Consider the following 18,773-nt stretch of genomic DNA (forward strand, 5'->3'; position numbering starts at 1 on the left):
GAAGCTTATGGATGGTGCTGTGGTGGTGACAAGGCTTAAGTTCAATAGTTCCTGTTCTGGTAAATGCAGTAACCTCAAAAACAGACAGAATGCACTAATCCTTGGGGGTCATGGCCCCACATGGCGTCATCTGATATGAGGGTTGGCAAAAAATGCTTTAATTAGAAAAGGCCTAGCCAGAGCTATGACTATGGCAAGTTCCTTTGTCCAACTCTGCATATTGTTTGATACAGAGGTCTGACAACAAGACAGGTGAGTCACAGGTCAAGACAAGTGCTAAACTTTGAATTTGAAGATGCAAAAGCCACATTAGAAATAAACTCTTGACCTTTTATCTGACTACTTGCACATAAAATCATGATGGAACAACCCACAGCTGGCTATGGAACAGCTGAGCAGCCAAGTGTTCAGTTACTTTTCAGCAACTAAAATTGGGTGTTCTGTCTATAAATGCATGCTAGATGTAAATACCCTCAAATTAAAGATGAAAGTCTGCACTTTAAGTTAACATGAAGAAGAGCCGGCTCCATATTAACTCCGTGGCTCCTGAGCTGTCTGCCCTCTGCCATCTGCTGCAAAGAAATGGAAAGTACGCGGAAATCGGGTCGGGGTGAGCCTCCGCGCACACCCTCTGATGACGGCACTTACGTCACCGGTACCCTGGCGCACCCTCGCGGACTCGCGGACGCGGAAAGTACAATGTTGCATGAGCTCTCTCGGCCACCGTAGTCATGTATGTCTGCCGGTGTGCTCAGTCTATACTCCTGATTGGTGGGTGGCGGTGTTGACATCCGATTTACGACACAGAAGAAGAAGTGTCTTCCTGTAGTTACAAGTAAACATTCATAGCTATAGATGTATATTTAGTGTTGTAGCTACCAAGCGAGCTGTGCGCTGAAAAAAAAAAAACATTCTATGAAACACACGCGAATTGCAAATGAAAGGTTTTGGACAGGCTTTTGTTTAGAAAGTTTTGGACAGAAGACCCGTGATGCGCTGTCATTCACATGGATTTCGATCTCTGAAATAAGTTTTGAGTTATGATAACAGGATCTTTTTACGCGTCATTAGCGGGGTTTCTAGGCGCCGCGGCCTCCCTGTGTGGTAAACTGTCTCTCGGTGCGGACTACCTGGAAGAGATGTGCGAGTCCCGGCTGAGCGGCTGGACGGGACCCGGTGGATCCACAGCCTGTGACTGGGTGAGACAAAGTTTATTTATCCTACAAAAGCAAAAAATTAAAATAGAAATCTGTCTTCTTTTGCTCATCTAACAGAAATGCAGAGTTTTCATCATCAACTCATAATTTTCTGTTTTGAAATAAAGAGCAAATTTCGTTCCAGATGTTCATTTCTGTTAATCCATGTATTGCTTTAAAAATAAAGATAGCAGATATAGAAATGCACCTGTGGTATATAGTTGTTGGTCTTTTGTACCCAGTTTGACGATCAGATGTAACTGATGATGAAATCCAAAATTGTCTACAGCTGTGCATCCCCCTGCGGTTGGTGTGTGCAGGCCTGCTGTTCGCCTGCAACACTGTGATGTGGACCTTCTTCTCCAAAGCTCTCAGACACTCTTCCTCAGCCAGAGCCACCGTCGGCACCACGGCATCCAACTTCATTTCCTCAGTAAGATGAAAGAATAAAGTACATTACTCCCTCACTTTATTGTACATCTTTAGTTTAAACAATAAATGCTGCCCCTCTTGCTTTAAGCTGTTTTTTGTTTTTATTCAGGCAATTCTGGGACGGCTGATTTTCGGAGAGAAGCATGCAGCTCTATGGTGGGTCGGGCTCTCTCTCACTCTGTGCGGTCTGTTAGTGCTCCATGGATACACACCTCAGATCATCCCGCAGGAGGAGGGCAAGAAGGAGACATGATGCAGTGTATACAGTGTTGTAAGACTGTGGAAAATGGTTTAATAAAAATATGTGGAAGTCTTGTGATTTCTTCTTCTTCTTCTTTCTTGATCCCCGTGGCTGATCGATGATGCCTCCAACCAAAGACACAGTGATCTGGAGATGGTGTGAGAAACTGCTGACCTGTTCTCTACCTCTGTGTTCTGGTTGTCTGTCACATTCCATCCCAGGGACTCACAAAGGGTCCATTCAGATGATTCTGGGGAATAACTACGAATTAGAGTCAACATTTTTGGGGAAAGCAAAGACAGAGAAAAAGAAGAGAACTAAAACCATAAAGAGAACCAGGTAACCTCACAGTTTAAGATGACATCACTGTTGCTAGTTGGATGATCTCTTCGGTGCAGCTTTTACAGGACGCCATGCAGCAGCTTCTTATTGTAATTGTTGTTGCTGTGGGTTCAGTATTCAACATTTAGAGGGCTGAAAAGTGTCAACAAAAGCAAGGCATTAAACTAATTTTCAATGCAATGCCAAAATCAGGAACTACATCGGGGTAAGACAGTTTCAGTAAGATTCCTTTCCTGTGTGTCTGTATGTAGGTTTAATCATTTGTCATCCAGGAACATTTGCCAAAAATACAACATAACTATTTAGCAAAACAATGCAGCTGTTTTTTAAAGGAATTGGCTAGTTAAGGAAATGTATACAATAATAAAGAGCCTCTAAACAGCGAGGAGAAATGGTGGATCCTTTTATTGAGCTTGGTCTCTGTCATAAGTGGCCACATTTGAAGATGAGTCTGAAAACAGTGATATGAGGCTTTTTAATGTAAATTGCACTTCATACATCCATGAAGGACAGGACCTTGTTTGTTCTCAGTGGTAGCGCGGCTCTAATCTTAGGAAAATAAGGAGGAGGAGGTATAGACTATACTTCCTAATAATAGTCCTTAAGAAATGTATAGCAGCATTTTCTGAATCCAGGCCTTTCGTCTTAATGGCATTTCCCAAAGAAAACCAATTTTGATGACTATGGAGGTGGAACTACAAACAGAGCTGGAGTCTAATGGAGAACGAGGGAAGCTTTCATCCCGTCCTCCATTAGATGAAAAGTATGTTCGATGCATAACATGTAACAGTTACATGTTATGCATCCAGCATATAGTAGGTTCATAATTATAAGTTTATTATAATGGCTTTCATTGTATGAGTGGATATCAGAGATACACATCAAAGCATTTCTGTCCCAAATGATGTCCAGACAGACAGACAGGCAGGCAGGCAGACAGACAGACAGACAGACAGAGAGAGAGATAGATAGATAGATAGATAGATAGATAGATAGATAGATAGATAGATAGATAGATAGATAGATAGATAGATAGATAGATAGATGTTATTTAAAGTCTCTTTTGCAGACTTTCTGATTGGCTCTCGTATAGGTCGTGACGCCGTGTTGTTGTTGGAGGGGCGGGGAGCAGCAGCGGGCTCGTAGTTATCAGGCGGCGGATGGATGCTCATCTCTAACCGGCGCTTCGGTGGAATTCCATATCACCTAATGTGATTAAGAAGCTGTCAGACTCTCCCACATGTCTTCCTCCTCACCCGAAGTCACCTACACGGACAAGAACTCGCAAACAGGTCAGTAAAATACCCGCGGTCCTCGTTAGCCGCTCAGCTAAGCTAAGCTACGGTTTGATTCTGTCGGGTTTTCGGCGGCACCTTTCAGGCCGAAACGCCGTCCAAGGCAACGTTAAAGATGTCGAATGGCGAATTCGTTTAATTAGCGGTCATTTACACGAACAGCTGCTGTGTCGTTGCCTTTAACAGCCAGGAGTGACGCTGTGCTAGCTTGTAGGGGGGCACAGAGGTAAAGCCTACCTGCCTCTAATGACCCACATCCACCCCTCAACTGTTGAAACACACAGGATGACATCACAGCAGACATCATGAATCAATCTGGGGATAGTTTTTTGTGAGGTCCAGAACGATGTCTTTACTACCAGAAGAATGATTCGTCTTTCTGCTTGTAGTCGTGCTGCCTGATAGTGAGCATGCTCCCCCAGGTCATAGGTCACTGGATCACCTGGATCCAGTGACTGCAGAGCGATGCAGCACTACTGCAGATCCCCTCTGCATAAAGAGCAGCATCCCTGTTCCAAAGGAAGCCAAGCATCAAAGCGTGTTTCTCTGTAGTCCGTCAAACAGAACAGGAAGAGCCAAAACATATTCGGATGTTTGTTTTCATATCAAATAAAGGCTTTGTAATACCACAGAACAAGATACCATGTTAACCATAATGATTGACATCATTGGTTGACAATCCTACTCCACCGTCTGTGGTACAAAGTTCTGTTTCATGTTCTCTGTTTATACACATTGAGTCATTGAAAGCATGAGTTTATTCCTTATGGATTAGTACATTGGTTGTGTTTATGTGACGTATCTTCAGTCTCCTCCTCAGGTCAGTGGCACTCATCAGGACATGTTTACCTTGTTGTGGCCAGATTGCATCAGATTTTTCGTTTTGTCTGCCAGGGATTATTTTACAGATCCCTTAATTTGTAATGAAGTAGAGTTTATACAGTATGAGAATTAATTAAGGATCATTTTTAATGCTGTAACAATGACTTGACCAGATGAATAGTTTTAATTTTATTTGTTTAATATTTTAGCAATGAGCTAAATTTGAGCATATGTTTTCTAATTTCAAAAAGTATACATATAGTACATAAAGATCCGATTTGGGACGGCTCTGACCTGCTATCCATTTCTCCTCTTGTCTCAGCATGTGGTGATTGAGACTGGATTCTGAAGGTGCAGCAGGTCCAGTTGCAGCAAAGTAGTTAGGTTAGATGAAGAATGAAGAGCCCCGTGCACAGATGCAGGGATTTGGAGCACGGACGTGGGCAGGCCGGGGCGGGAGCGGGGACCACCACCTTCCTACAGGCCGAGCAACGCATCCCCATCTCCAAAGACGTCATCACTTCCTCCTCGGCCTCTGCCATGTGGTTCATCAGGGACGCCTGTGGCATAGTGTGTGCTGTCATCACGTGGATGCTGGTGCTGTATGCTGAGTTTGTGGTGCTGTTTGTGATGCTGCTGCCCTCCAAGAATCTGACGTACAGCATTGTCAACGGGATTCTGTTCAACAGCCTGGCTTTCCTGGCTCTCGCCTCACATCTCAGGGCCATGTGCACTGACCCTGTAAGTCTGAGTTTTGTTTACATGCAGATGAACTCAGGATTACACACGTTATACACACGTGTTCACAAATTAACTAAGTAGTAACTAAAATGACTGATTCACTTGGTTTATGTCTCTGTGTCAGGCTGGCAAATGTCAAGGCCTTGTGCTTCATAAAGTGTATAATATGTATCTAATTAATTGAAGTACAATTGTATCATATTGTAGGACGTTTAGCCTCTGCCTACTTATTTCATTGTGGTGACGAAGGACCAATGAATGACTGGACTCACCCACTGTGTTGTAATATTTTTCCGTAAGGGAGCCGTGCCAAAAGGAAACGCCACTAAGGAATACATCGAGAGCCTTCAGCTGAAACCGGGCCAGGTGGTCTACAAATGTCCCAAGTGCTGCAGCATCAAGCCTGACCGAGCGCACCACTGCAGGTAGGCAGGCTCAGACACACACAGACACACACAGACACACACAGACACACACAGACACACACACACACACACACACACACACACACACACACACACACACACACACACACATCTCACTGCCACATGAAGCATTCACGTACCAGCATCCATGCTCACAGCTGCGGTGTTTGAGAACAGTGAAGAAGTGAAGTCGAGCTACTTTTTGAAAATAAAGATTAGACTAGCATATTGTCCTGAGAGTACATTTGACCTTCATCAGGTCAGTGTCCTTTACTTTGGAGGCTTGTTACAGTACACAGCTGTACTTGATGAGGTCATGCATCTAGGGCTGCAACAAAGGATGTTTATTGACTTATCTCTAGGAATAGCTTTTTCCTGTTTGTATTTGTCGTGCTGTGTTTTTTCTCTTTCCTGTCTCACTGTTTCTGCTCTCTGGCTTACTCTTTCCATTTTAATCTATTTATTTTTATGTTGTTCTTTTTCTGTCACTCTCTGCCTCAAGTGTTTGCAAACGCTGCATACGGAAGATGGATCACCACTGCCCCTGGGTCAACAACTGTGTTGGAGAGAGCAACCAGAAGTACTTTGTTCTTTTCACAGTAAGTTTTTTAGAGAGAGTGTATCTACACATCACACACACACACACACACACACACACACACACACACACACACACACACACACACACACACACACACACACACACACACACACACACACACACACACACACACACACACACACGCGCGCGCGCGCATATTAACACATTATTCTCTTATTTTATATGCCAGAAGAGCATGACTGCATGGGTACGTTGTGTGCTGAGAGAGATTATTAATATAGTGAACAAGAGTAACGGCTAAAAACAACTTCTTCTGCATCAGCATTTTTGTGTCACTTTGGGAAAATACAAACAAGAAGGTGTAACGCATGTGAAAGTGTTCTTTATCTGTGAGAAGAGTTCTTTGGGAAATCAGAAGCGTTATTTGGATCTGCTGGGTCTCCCCACTGCATTGGTTACTTTTCAGTCGGTGTGTATGGCAGTGTGTCGTTGATGATTCTCTGGTTTTCACACAGATGTACATTGCACTCGTCTCTCTACACGCTCTGGTCATGGTGGTCTTCCACTTCCTGTACTGCTTTGAAGATGATTGGACAAGTGAGTGTTTTGTTTGCGTTTCCATACATCGATGTTCAATTCCCCTCATTCCTAAACCTCTTTTTTTTTTTTTTAAACCTCTCAAAGTCGGTCCAACCAGCCTGACATTTTTCTTTCGGCCGATCATTTCGTTAGAGAAATCTATCTTTTGATCGTTTGTGCCTAAGATCACTAGAGTAGAACCCGAGGACTAAACCCTATGACATCTAATCCTTTGTGACGTATCTTTCCCTCTGGGCTCCGGCCCTCCTGCAGCTGACGCATACAGAAGCTGTCCAAAGGCCGGTCATGTCCTCATATCCAGCAGGAAGAGGAAACGGCAATAATCTGTATCTGTACTAGATCATCTTTTGTATTTCAATGAAGTTATCATACACAGATGGCTGCAGTTATGTGCTTTATTATCTGTATAATCATCCGGTTTTGTACAGTAAGACCTTGTGTCATACACACATCCACAAATGAAATCTCTTGTGGGCGAATGCATGCATTCATCCACGACCATACACACACACACACACACACACACTACGTTGTACTATTCATAGTTGCCCTGAAAGACACTCGGACATTAGAGGCATAGAAACTGTAGAGCCTTTAAGCCTTTGTGTGATGGTTTACATTAAATAATTACAGTGCATGTACAAGTGAAAACAACCCAGCACACACACACACACACACAAGGTTAAGGGTCACTTCAATGCCAGGGTAGCATTAGTGCTTCAGGCCTAGTAGGAAGAGTTTCCACCACTCATGGATAATATAGATACACAATAGAACGTGGGAATTACTGATGTTGTGTAAAATACGTGCAGTTTATCAAACCGGTCTCTTGCTGTGTATTCAGGCTTGATCGATACAAAGGAGTCACGTTCATGCATGGTGTTAATGCATTATACAGGAATGTTGCAGCACTGGTTAAGATAGTATAGAGAATGTGTGACTGAATGACAAAGCAACAGCAGCAACATTAAAGTAACAACACAACTATAGAGTACAAAGAGTTAAATACTGGATTAGTATGAACCCTGACCCCATCTACACACAGTGGCATGTGGGCGTCGGGCCACTTGGAAGGTAAAAGTGATTTTAGATGAACAGGAGCGTCTTTTCTTGTTCTCACTGTGAAGCAAACTCAATAGGTGAATCCGAATTGCAAACAGTTGGCTCAATTCTCAATTCTGACCAATCACAGAACAGTTTGCAAACTTGTGCCGTACCTGTGCAGTTTGTAGATTTACACAGTTATGTTTCTCCTGCATGAAAGTTCCATAATACAGCTGTTTGCACACAGTATTCTTCTTCTTCTTCTTCAATTATAATCGATCCAGTTACATTCAACCAAGCAGAGAGAACAAAATTGCCTTGCCCACTTAAAGCAAGGTGTTAGTCTACCTGTTGCCTCCTTTCTTTTTCTCAATAAGCAACCGGACCTTGAGCAAGACACGTACGTTACGTTCCCTCGCTTTCTGCCCTACTACTGTAGATAACAACCAGTAAGAGTGTGTCAAGTCATCACTTAGGTCTCACACACATCAATGCGTTTTAAAGGTCACCAGCAGATGGGTCAGAGTTGTGTCAGAGTCTTAAGTGCAGCAGCACAGCAGAGAGTCTGTGACGTTGTGAGTCACCACTCAGTGTCCAGCTCACGGGTTGTCATGTGAGATAAGCCTTTATATCCTCACTTAAAGTCATTAGGCCCTTAAGCAACACATTTGTTAGAGTCACGTAGTGCTACAGATGATAGAGTGCAAAAGTTTCCTCTCCTGTGTAGAAACTACTGATCATCCTCTGCTTTGCCGCTGCATTTCTTTCCCCCACATATCCCTCCCTCTCCCCAGAGTGCAGTTCCTTCTCTCCTCCAGCAACAGTCCTCCTCCTCATACTCCTGTGTTTTGAGGGACTCCTATTCCTCATCTTCACCTCTGTGATGTTCGGCACCCAGGTCCACTCCATCTGTACAGACGAGACCGTAAGTCACCTGTTAAGAGACCAGACAGGCTCCTCCTCCTTCCTTCTGTTCTTCCTAACTCTTTAGAACTCCTCCCTGCTAAATCCATATTTTCTTCAACAGTGCATTGACCTTTCACCTCTGATCCTGACTGCAAGTCAGTTACTGTGTTGGATTCTCTGAAAGGATTAAATGTATGACTCCTGTGACTGTGCATAGCTCATACTGATCACAGTGACACCAGTATCTCTGCAGGGAAATGTGGCAGCAGAACAGTTTGTCAGCTCATTCAATCTCCACAAACTTAAAAAATAGCACATGGCGCTTTGCAATTACAGGTACAAATGCACTGCTCAGAAATATTAAGGGAACACTTAAATATTCATCACAGTGTAACACCAAGTCAGTTAAACTTCAGGGATGTCAAACTGTCCAATTTCACTAAGTGATAACGAGTGCAATGGAGAGGCAAAAGCAGGACACCTCCCAAAAAAGGGAATGGTTTGACCTGTGGTGGATTTACTGTGATGATGTGTTGCACTGTGATGATTGATTAAGAGTTCCCTTCATTCTTTTGAGCAGTGTTTATTATTGGAGGGAAGTTTTGATGATGGAACGGCTTTGTCCTTCGGTTGTACAAAGTATGAGGATTAGCTATCACGGACGTGTATGTCCTTTACACAACTGCTGTTCCTCTGATGGCCTTATTGGAGTGACTGGCCAAACCCCTAACTTCACTCCCTGCATATAAAATCAGTGCATTTTTCCCCGCCAGATGAAGAGCAGCAGTATCTAACTGTGTGTGGTGTAATGCTCCACCCAGGCTCTTTGATTTGGTGGAGTTGTATTCCTTTAATTTGGTACTACGTTATTACATTAATGTAGTGGTTCCCCATCCCGTTCTTGATGGTCCTCAGCACTGCATCAAAAGCCTTCTTTCTCTCCTTCTCTCAGCCCTCAGCTCTTGAGCTAAATTAGTCCTCACTAAGCCAATCAATAGCTTGACTGAGTGAGGACAGGCGGAAAAGATGCAGTGCTTTGGTTCATGCAGCATTGGAACCTGGTTTTACTTCCAGTTCAATTACTCTACACACACATAAACTAGATCCATCTGAGTTATTCCTGTTTTCTGATGCTGGGTTGTTTACATAAGTAATGTGTGTAAATGCAGCAGGGGATCAAGCACAGAATTTCAATCGTGATGATTTAGGAAACAACAAAATGCTGATTTTCAACTTTATGTCCAACTCATGAATGTTCCATGTCACTGTCATCACAGCAGTGCCATGTAGCATTTCTTCCTCCGTGCAAATCCAAGTGTTTGTCATACCTGAACCTGTATTGTAGGTGTTCTTACTTCCTCTTGGCTTGAGCTTGAAATGCTTTGGGTGTCAAACCAGAGGGCAGAGAGGCTGCAGTTCCAACAAACTCACGCTGTCATTTTTGCTGAAATGAAACTACAAATGCACGGATGGAATGATTACAATTTCCAATCTTCAATGAATATACATAATATACGTGACGCAGAGTGGAATTGTAGGGAGAATCCATGAGGTGAGGATATACAGACACACTCCAACTACGACAATTCCATGCCTGAGTAAATGGATTTGCAAACACATAATGTAGAGCTGGGATTTGTGGTAAGTTAAGTTGTTTTGTTGCACATTTTAATACATGATGCTTGAAAAAGTGCCTTCATTGGAGTAGAGTTGAAATTTGAACATGTGTATATAAACATAGCATCTGATTGGAGTTGTGAAAATGGGTAGTTGATGTTTACAGTTAGACTGAAAGCCTGCAGCCTCTCAGCTCTCCATTGGATGGTTTGAAACATGCACCTCATGGAATCAATCTGAGGACTCGGTACTCTTTGATGCCGTCCTACAAACACTTAGCGTGCACATGTGCCTGTATTTTAGCTCACTAAACCACAATCTTCTCTTTCTTGCTTTGAATTTCTTTTTGTCTGCAACTCTAGGACCAAGTTAGGATTTTATTAATTTGAGGGGAGAATAAGTTTGATGTGAAACTCCAACACAGAGATGTACAACAGGACTTTATTCAACTTTATTGCTGTGTAGGAGTCCCTTCAAAATTGTCTAAATGAGAGATTTGGATGACTGGAACCATAAGTTGATCACCAAGTGGGTCACAAAAGCACACCCACTGAAGTTTGGTTGTCTCTCGTTTTCAGGGCATAGAGCAGTTGAAAAAGGAAGAGAGAAGATGGGCTAAAAAAACTAAGTGGATGAACATGAGGGCGGTATTTGGACACCCTTTCTCCTTATTGTGGTTTAGCCCCTTCTCCACCCCTGACCACGGGAAGGCTGAGACCTACCAGTATGTGGTGTGAGCTCGGCACAGAGAACGAGCTCGGGGAGAGGAGAGGGTTACCTTCGTCCCTACCCCAACCCTACTGAACTCAGCTGTGGCTATTGTTTTTGAGACGAACTCCCACTCAGCCGCCGATGGCTTTTCATCTGCTTTTTGTGTTCCCAACAAAAGTGCGCTCAACGTGTTTTGTTTTGCCTTGAATGCATCGAGTTGCAGAGAAAAAGAATAATTTTCAGGTTCTCAATAATGTTTGGAAGATCTGGTTCTGTGATTAATCAGATTTACTCTGAGCTTTCCTTCCTGTTACTGATAACAGAATCCTTCTCTTTTCTTTCCCTGTGTCCTCTGTTGCTTTTCTTGAAGTCTTCCTCTTGTCAGACAATAGTTTAGTTAATGTTCCACACCTGGACAAAATGTATAAACTTACACATCCCCTTGTTTTGCAGGAAAATTAAAGTAAGGTCAAGACAGTTTAGGGTTAGGTTCGGGAGAAGAACCTCACAGGTTAATTCCTTGGTTTTATAATTGGCTATTGTTGAAATTAGTTAGTTTCAAAGCTGATCCTTTGAACTGATATCACAGAAAACAATTTGACAGCATTGATCAATTAAATCTTACTTTAGAGAAGCAATTCCTACTCACCAAGACCAATTATCTGATGTTTAATGTGTTAAATTGGTGTAGCCCCCTTTTTAAATAACATCCAATTGGTGAGGAAACATTTGATAACTAATTTCCATTTTGCTAACAAGTTCTGACTCAATATCTGTTTTAGCAATACCCACAATTCCTTGTAAATGCTGTATTCAATGTGTTCTTCGACCTGATGTTGTCCAGGTAAATGCACTAAATTATGCATGAAGAGAAACGAATGACTGTATGACTCGTAATGACACGGTTGTTTTTGTCGGTGTTATCAAAAGAGACAACACACAAAAATAGGCCAAAACTCTTGTTCGAGTGTGGAACATTCTCACTGATGAATCTTTGATAAATCTTTGACAGAACCAAACCCACTGTTAGAAGGCAGAGAGATGTCTTAATGTCAACCTTCATCTTACTAAACTACCATCCGTGAAACCCTGCCTGCTTTGGTCAGAACAAGTTTTGCTGAATTGTGGCAAATGAAATGTTTAAATGAAGTACAATCAAGCTTAACTTGTCTTTCATGAATTGTGAATTTTTTTGGGTCAAAATTTAATGTGTTGACCGTTGTCAACATGCCATTTTGTTTTGTGTGTCTGTTTGTGTGTTCATCAACAATTGAAACAACCCTTCTTCTCTTACAGCAATACAGTGGCAATTTTACACAATTTTCAAGGAATTCAAGCCCAAACAAGGTCACAGACATTGTTTTTTTGAAGTTGTACCGTTTTGGAGATTGATCCTTCTAGATTTATGGAACCTTTGGCCTCTTAGAACTATAAGTTACAAGTTTGTTATGCTGTATGGGGCCTTAGGAAGTGTTTCCCTATGATGTTTCATTGATCACTATCCTGTTTTATCCTGTGGATGCATTCTCACGGCAGTTTGCAATGCAATGTTTCCATTTCAACAATTTCACAGCGATATATCTGCAAGTCATGGAAAGGAAATGTACTGATCTTACAAGGCGTGACCATATACACTACGTTATAGCAGTGTATAACTTCTATCTTTACACTGTACCAATACATAATTAAATGCCAAATATCTCCTGAATGCTACAACTACAAAAACCAAAGTTAGTGACATCTGTCAGACGTGGATTTCCTGAAAATCATGAAATTGTGTGTAATTGCCTGTGTGTCGCTTTTAGCCCTTGTAGGGTTTTGGTGTTGTTTGCAAGTGCCAAATTGAACAAACCCAACAGTTACATAATTGTCGAGGGGAAAGGTGTGTATGTGTGTGTCAAGTCGACATGTACCACCTTAAATATACCGTAGATAAGGCTGGCCCCAAGTACTGTTCAAGGATTTGGGTACTTGCTTGTTTCTTGCTGCTTTCTTCTGATCAACTATTCAAATATTAGGCTGCCAAAACAGTTAGATCCATAAAAAATACTCCTATTTTCCAGCTTTGACAGTCCAACTTTCTCTTAAGCCCAGAAATTTCAACTGTCCAATGACCTTAGTGCTTCAATGGACTCGTTTCTGTCCTTCATACTCCTATATACGTGGTTGTGTGTCAGTAACTTACCAATGGATAAGGTAGCCTTTTGTAAGATTGTTGAATGAGTTGAAAGATAACTCCTCCCAACCCAAGAAGACGATGATTTCATGAGAATTCAAATACCGGAACAGTAGGGGCCAACCCTTATTAGCCTGAAATGCACCATAATGCATCCGTAGTGTTATAGCTGGACAGTATCAGCACCGACTTCAGAGCATTTTATTCCCTACTGTCATCATCCACATTTGCACCAAATCTCCTACTAACTCTTTGTATCATTTCAGATTTTATCCTCCGTCAACCAATCTGAATTTTATGATGCTATTTTTTGGTTTACATGATGTGTGTATCCTGTGTTATCAGAATACATGGAACGAATGAGATTAGCTTAGTGTTGTAGGTGAAATGCTGCTGGTATGATCGTGTTTAGTCTTGTGGGTGAGAATGATGGTGAAGGTGTTTTTTTTAACAGAAAAATTTGATTCTTTCTAAATATTCTTGAAATATCACTGCACTTGCAAAGAGAATAAATACTTCTCAGCTGCAATGCAACCTCTGACTTTATGTGCTTGTTTTCTTGTGTGACTTCACATTGTTTGATGGTATAATAACATTGAAGATGGTGCTTTTCCAAAGACAGGGTTCCCTTGCTGGTGTCTGTCCCTACTAGCACGTATGTTTGCAACGAAGAGCCTTGCTATCAGCCAGGAAACATCTTTGCGCCAACAATCTACTTGTCTAGTACTTAGAAAGCAATTGAAAATGCACCAGGCACCACTTACGTTAGTTTGACTGTGGCATTTTCCCAGACAAACACTGACCCGGCACTGGCTTTGGCACCTTGTCTATGGAGGTCAATTGGATTTCTAGTAGCACTTGTCAATGCAGCTGGGCTTGTTTAGAAGACATTTTACCACTCATCTAAGCAGCTGGTTTAGTTCACACTGAGGGGACAATACAACCACTAGAAAAGGTAATGGTCCATTGGTCTATTCCAGGGTATACGAGTGGCTTGGAAAAAATATTAGACACGCCTATCAACACAGTACAGTCTTATATAATAGATACCACTAAGTACGATGACCTGCCAGTGTCATTTGAGTTGAATAAACACCTCTTTGGTGCAACGTTAACAACAACAACTGTTCTACCATGGAGACTCAAAGACTTAAATGAGCTTGAAGGTATTTATCGTTACATACATGGTAGAATATCTTCTTGTCAGGATTTATAGCAAGGGTGTTACATACAATTGTACTGGTGTATCTGTGGAGGGTTTATTTGAAGACATAGTCTGAAAGAGGTGTTAAAGAACTTGTCAATCTGAAATACTATCCGTAAACAGGAGAATGTGAGAACACATCTCTTAATTGCCGTATCTCTACCCCAGTATTGTAGAGCAGCTTGTACCTTCACTCTTGTGACTCTAAACTACTCCAGTGACTTAAGATGACAACACTGAGAGGATAAATGCCTGGCTTTTGCCCATCATTAAATCACCTGAATAAACTACTGGAAGAGTGTCAAAATGTCTTCAAGACTAAAACAAGACCAGTTACCTGTAAGACCACAGATGTTAAATCGTAAAAATGTTTCTTCTTTTCATTCAATTCAATTCATTCTCCATTTCCAGTCTCTCCGTGTCTTTCATTCAACTCGCACTTCGCTGTCCAAAGTTCACCTCTCTCCTGTGCTGTCTCTCACCACACTCATGCATCTGGTTTGATAATTTCAATTGATAATTCACTGTGTAAAGCTTCTGAAGCAGGCAGCTCTTTAAATTTTGACAGAGGTAAGCTTGCAGCAGATGTCATGTTATTCATCTCATCAAGCTCAACAAGCATGCCGATTGAAATCAAAGGGTTAAAGTGTTTCAGATCAAATTCCGTTGCTTTCTTTTTTCTTTTTTTGTGTGTTTTAGATCCAACAAACGTAATGAAAGCATGATCTCTGTGCGTGTTGTGATGCAGTGCATGACCCCTCATTTCCCATTTATCTTGGCTAACCTTTATTTGGCGACGCATGTGGCTTTTTGTGTAGCGTTTTATTAAATCTTAGGCATGTGAGGATATCGATAAAACACTCAGAGGGGCAATCACTAAAGCTGATAAACGCCAAACAAGCACAGACAAAAGGTTTCTTGTTCTTATCATTGCTAGTATAAAAAGAAAGAAATCTCATGATAAATTGTTCAGGATCAGAACTAAATACGTTGCTACACTTAAGTTGTTGCATGATTTTGCTCGATTTGTTACTGTAGAGCAATTCCATTAATGTGTTCCCTGTCCAAGCATACATTTCAATCTTATCCAAATTATACCTATAATTGTATAGGTACAACACAACATTGTATTGGGAAAATTATGTATGCAAACGATACATGTTAAGGGATTGTTTATGAAATTCCTACATACACAACACACTTAATGGGCTATGCCTCACCCGACCACCTAGTATACTACAAAGACACCTGTCTGGTACGGGCTAGTCAATTGCAGGAAATAATTCTGGCTTTTGAGTAAATTCTGTTTTTGTTTTTTTCGTCAGTCATGTTAGAAACGGTTGCAGCTTTGCCATCAACATTGTGTTGTAGTTATTATTGGTAGTGCATGTACATGATAGAAAATCTTGTCCTCATTGGCTGAGGCTCCTTTCATCTCAATGCACTCGTGTCTTTTCAGGGAATTGAGCGTTTGAAGGGAGAGTCTGGGAAGTGGGATAAGGTGCCGTGTTGGGAAGCCATGCGCGTGGCGTTTGGTGGCCCTTTCTCTCTGTCCTGGTGCAGCCCCTTCACCGGGCTCAGCTGCAAAAAGAGCCCTGCAGACCACGTCATCATTCCGCAAGGGGAGATCATCGAGGAGGATGTCATAGAGATACCGCTTGCCTAGCAATGGAGACAGGAAGACCTTCCATCAATCCACTTGTGCCTTTTACTCCCATTACCCCTGGGTATACACATGCAAAAAAAAAAATCAATCAGTGCTTTCTAAATGAGAAAAAAATCACCTCAAAATTGAATTTCTATTGATATTTTTTAATCTTTGATACTATTTATCATTTTGTTAGATTTTGGAGATGGTGTATTCAGTGTTTTGTCATAATCTGTCCATGTGGAAAACCCATCTGATTATAAAGCCAGACGTATACTGTCATTACTTGGTTGGTTTGTGACTATGGATTCTGTCAGTTGGTTGAACATGTACTGTATATGCTGGATCCACTCGTATATCCAGACCGGTTTAAAATATGTCCAAACTGTTTATTCTGCTGAATCAGCATGTCAGCTATACATTAGTGGCAACTTTGTCTTGTTTTCAAACGTATTTATTTATAAATGTGACCTTGCCCTGTCTAAGCAGATAGTTGAGTCGATCTGGAGCACAGTCCATAGGATACACATACATTCAACATTTAATTTGTATAATTCAAGGTGTTGGAGTAAGTAAAAATGCCAAATGTCCATCTTGCAATATTCAAAAAGTTGTTTACCTCAAATTCGATGATCCAATCCCATCTATCTGCAATATTTCATTGATCCATTTCCTCCTGCTGACAAACAAAAGATGAATACATAACCTCCTTTGTTGAGATAATAAATTAAGTATAGGCTACACTTATATAACACTATAATACTCATCACATGTATAGGAATATGATCACTTTTGACACGTCTGATTTTGTTTCCCAATGTCACTCCAGCCATATCTTCAATAACGGAGCAGCACATTTGGATTTTTAACTCAAATGTCCATCTCCTCCCTTGACTGTCTTTTTATAAATGTGATGTCTTTACACATGCAAAGTGAATCTCACTTGTTAAAGGCAATAAGCTGTTACCTGCAGCTAACACACATTTAGGAGTTAACGATACCTCTTAACTTATCATGGCAACCTAGTATTCTGTAGATTAGTGAGTAAAACCAAGGAGTTGCAAGGATTCAGATGACGTATCTGTAAAGATGATTCCTGTATAGATGATTTATCAGAACCAGTGTTTATTCTGAGTCACAGTAGCACCAATCTGCACTGAACGAGAGGACAACCTTCAACCACTTTGCTGCCTCTTGCCTTTTATGATTTTGTTTCATTCACTGTGTGCCTTAAGGGTCCAGACAGACGTGCACGCGTGGGGAAGATGCCTGGTATTGTGTAATGAAAAGCTCATCGTACACATTGAGTTATGATTGCCATGATCACACAAAAGCATGCGTCATATATGTGTACGGTTATTTAAGCTGCTGGATAAGGGCTCTTAGTCAAATGGTTTCTGATAACACAGGCCCTATCGTGTTTACATTGTTTTAACAAATCTGTTGTCATTGTGTGTTTTTTTTTTCCTGAAATTCTAAAATAAACATATATTTCAAATCCCGTCTGCCCCTGCCAATAGTCATTAGTCAGAGAGAATATTTGAATTACTGAAATTTTAGTAAGAGGAGTACAGTTCCCTATATGAAAGTTTGAAGTGTTTTAATTTTAAAATTAAGCATCAAAATGACTTCAATGGTAATCCAATAGGAAGTGCTATCTGCCTGACATCACCTCAAACGAAAATCTTGACTGATTTTTATAATTTGTAGTGAACAAAAAGATGTAACAAAGGTCTTTGGAAACCAAAATCAACCAACTGGGGTTCGATCAGTGCACATGGAGCAGGTCTTGTGAAGAACCTAATGGACTTTGATTAGGACTTCATACAGGTCAGAGTGATATCGCTCTCTCCTCTCTGTTTCTTGAAATCCATTTGATTTTGAACACTCTGCAATGTTTGCAGCTATTGAGTACATATTGTTAATATACTGTTAATCTGAAACCCTTTCATAATGTTAATATATAAAGTAAATGTTAATTTTCATTGCCTGTCCTTTGTCCTTGCCTTTTTATTGATAGCACTTATTTGTATTTTTAGATGAAACATTCAGCTGCAATAAACAGTAATATAAATATAATCTAAATGATTTTACTGTAACACATTGTTTGAAATTGTTGATGTAGATTGCTGTAGAGACTGTTGAAAGACAGGAGAAACACCGTTTATTACTGCAATTTTAACTACAGCACCCAGAAGCTCACATGGTGCAGTTGAGTACTGTAATGAATTTAGCAGTACGAGGCTGTTGATATAAGTTACAGTATGAAAACTATGGAATACGGCAGAGAACAGTAAAAATGTTAACAGTAATATACTTGACATTTCAATAAAGAAAGTGTAATAAATGAACAGTGATATACTGTTAAATGACGTAAGGAAACTGTAAAAAGTAAATTATAGGCTGTTATTTCACAGTAAAATGTCTTATATATACTACCTGCTTATTAGGAAATAGTGGAGAATAATGATATATAATAATGTTTCTTAATTTGCGAGATTTGTGAGGGAAATGTCAAAGAAATGTCAAACATGTGACTCATAATTACCAGTTACGCTTACCTGCAGAATGAAGTGTGAATCATCTCCCTGTGTCTGTTTTCTCATGTAGAGAGAGTTGCTACACCCGTTATCCTTGTGCTGATATCCTGGCTGGATGTAATGAAAAAACATGAACAGAATAACATGCAGCACAGCCTTGGTGAGGCTTCAAGGCAAGAACAACAGTGTACACAGGGTCGTACATAAATACTCTGCTTCAGCGTCATAGCAACTACTTTAGTCAGAATGTTCTAGTCCCCTAAGTGAGGAG

The 18,773-nt window shown here is 41.0% G+C and overlaps 2 protein-coding genes across 2 annotated transcripts; both read left to right on the forward strand.

Annotated features, from left to right (window-relative positions):
* Positions 1 to 777: 777 nt before the first annotated feature.
* Positions 778 to 1,947, forward strand: LOC143003215 (transmembrane protein 42-like). The gene is made up of 3 exons (XM_076153746.1): positions 778 to 1,199; positions 1,486 to 1,629; positions 1,738 to 1,947. Exons 1-3 carry the CDS (start codon positions 1,041 to 1,043, stop codon positions 1,879 to 1,881), a joined length of 447 nt encoding a protein of 148 aa, XP_076009861.1. The 5' UTR covers positions 778 to 1,040; the 3' UTR covers positions 1,882 to 1,947.
* Positions 1,948 to 3,328: 1,381 nt separating this feature from the next.
* On the forward strand, positions 3,329 to 17,947 carry LOC143003214 (palmitoyltransferase ZDHHC3-A-like). The gene is made up of 7 exons (XM_076153744.1): positions 3,329 to 3,503; positions 4,651 to 5,069; positions 5,370 to 5,494; positions 5,997 to 6,093; positions 6,572 to 6,653; positions 8,495 to 8,625; positions 15,774 to 17,947. Exons 2-7 carry the CDS (start codon positions 4,725 to 4,727, stop codon positions 15,978 to 15,980), a joined length of 987 nt encoding a protein of 328 aa, XP_076009859.1. The 5' UTR covers positions 3,329 to 3,503; positions 4,651 to 4,724; the 3' UTR covers positions 15,981 to 17,947.
* Positions 17,948 to 18,773: the final 826 nt, after the last annotated feature.

This window comes from Genypterus blacodes, unplaced genomic scaffold (assembly GCF_046128005.1).
Source record: "Genypterus blacodes isolate CSIRO-AG114 ecotype Tasmania unplaced genomic scaffold, CSIRO-AGI_Gbla_v1 ptg000059l_1, whole genome shotgun sequence".
In the NCBI taxonomy this organism is placed as follows: Eukaryota; Metazoa; Chordata; class Actinopteri; order Ophidiiformes; family Ophidiidae; genus Genypterus; species Genypterus blacodes.

Bases quoted from the DNA above. Each gene is read 5' to 3' on its own strand.
- LOC143003215 (XM_076153746.1), top strand. From the start codon at position 1,041: ATGATAACAGGATCTTTTTACGCGTCATTAGCGGGGTTTCTAGGCGCC. The intron at 1,200-1,485 runs GTGAGACAAAGT...AATTGTCTACAG, and splicing joins GATCCACAGCCTGTGACTGG to CTGTGCATCCCCCTGCGGTT. The intron at 1,630-1,737 runs GTAAGATGAAAG...GTTTTTATTCAG, and splicing joins CATCCAACTTCATTTCCTCA to GCAATTCTGGGACGGCTGAT.
- LOC143003214 (XM_076153744.1), top strand. From the start codon at position 4,725: ATGAAGAGCCCCGTGCACAGATGCAGGGATTTGGAGCACGGACGTGGG. The intron at 5,070-5,369 runs GTAAGTCTGAGT...TTTTTCCGTAAG, and splicing joins GGGCCATGTGCACTGACCCT to GGAGCCGTGCCAAAAGGAAA. The intron at 6,654-8,494 runs GTGAGTGTTTTG...CCCTCTCCCCAG, and splicing joins CTTTGAAGATGATTGGACAA to AGTGCAGTTCCTTCTCTCCT.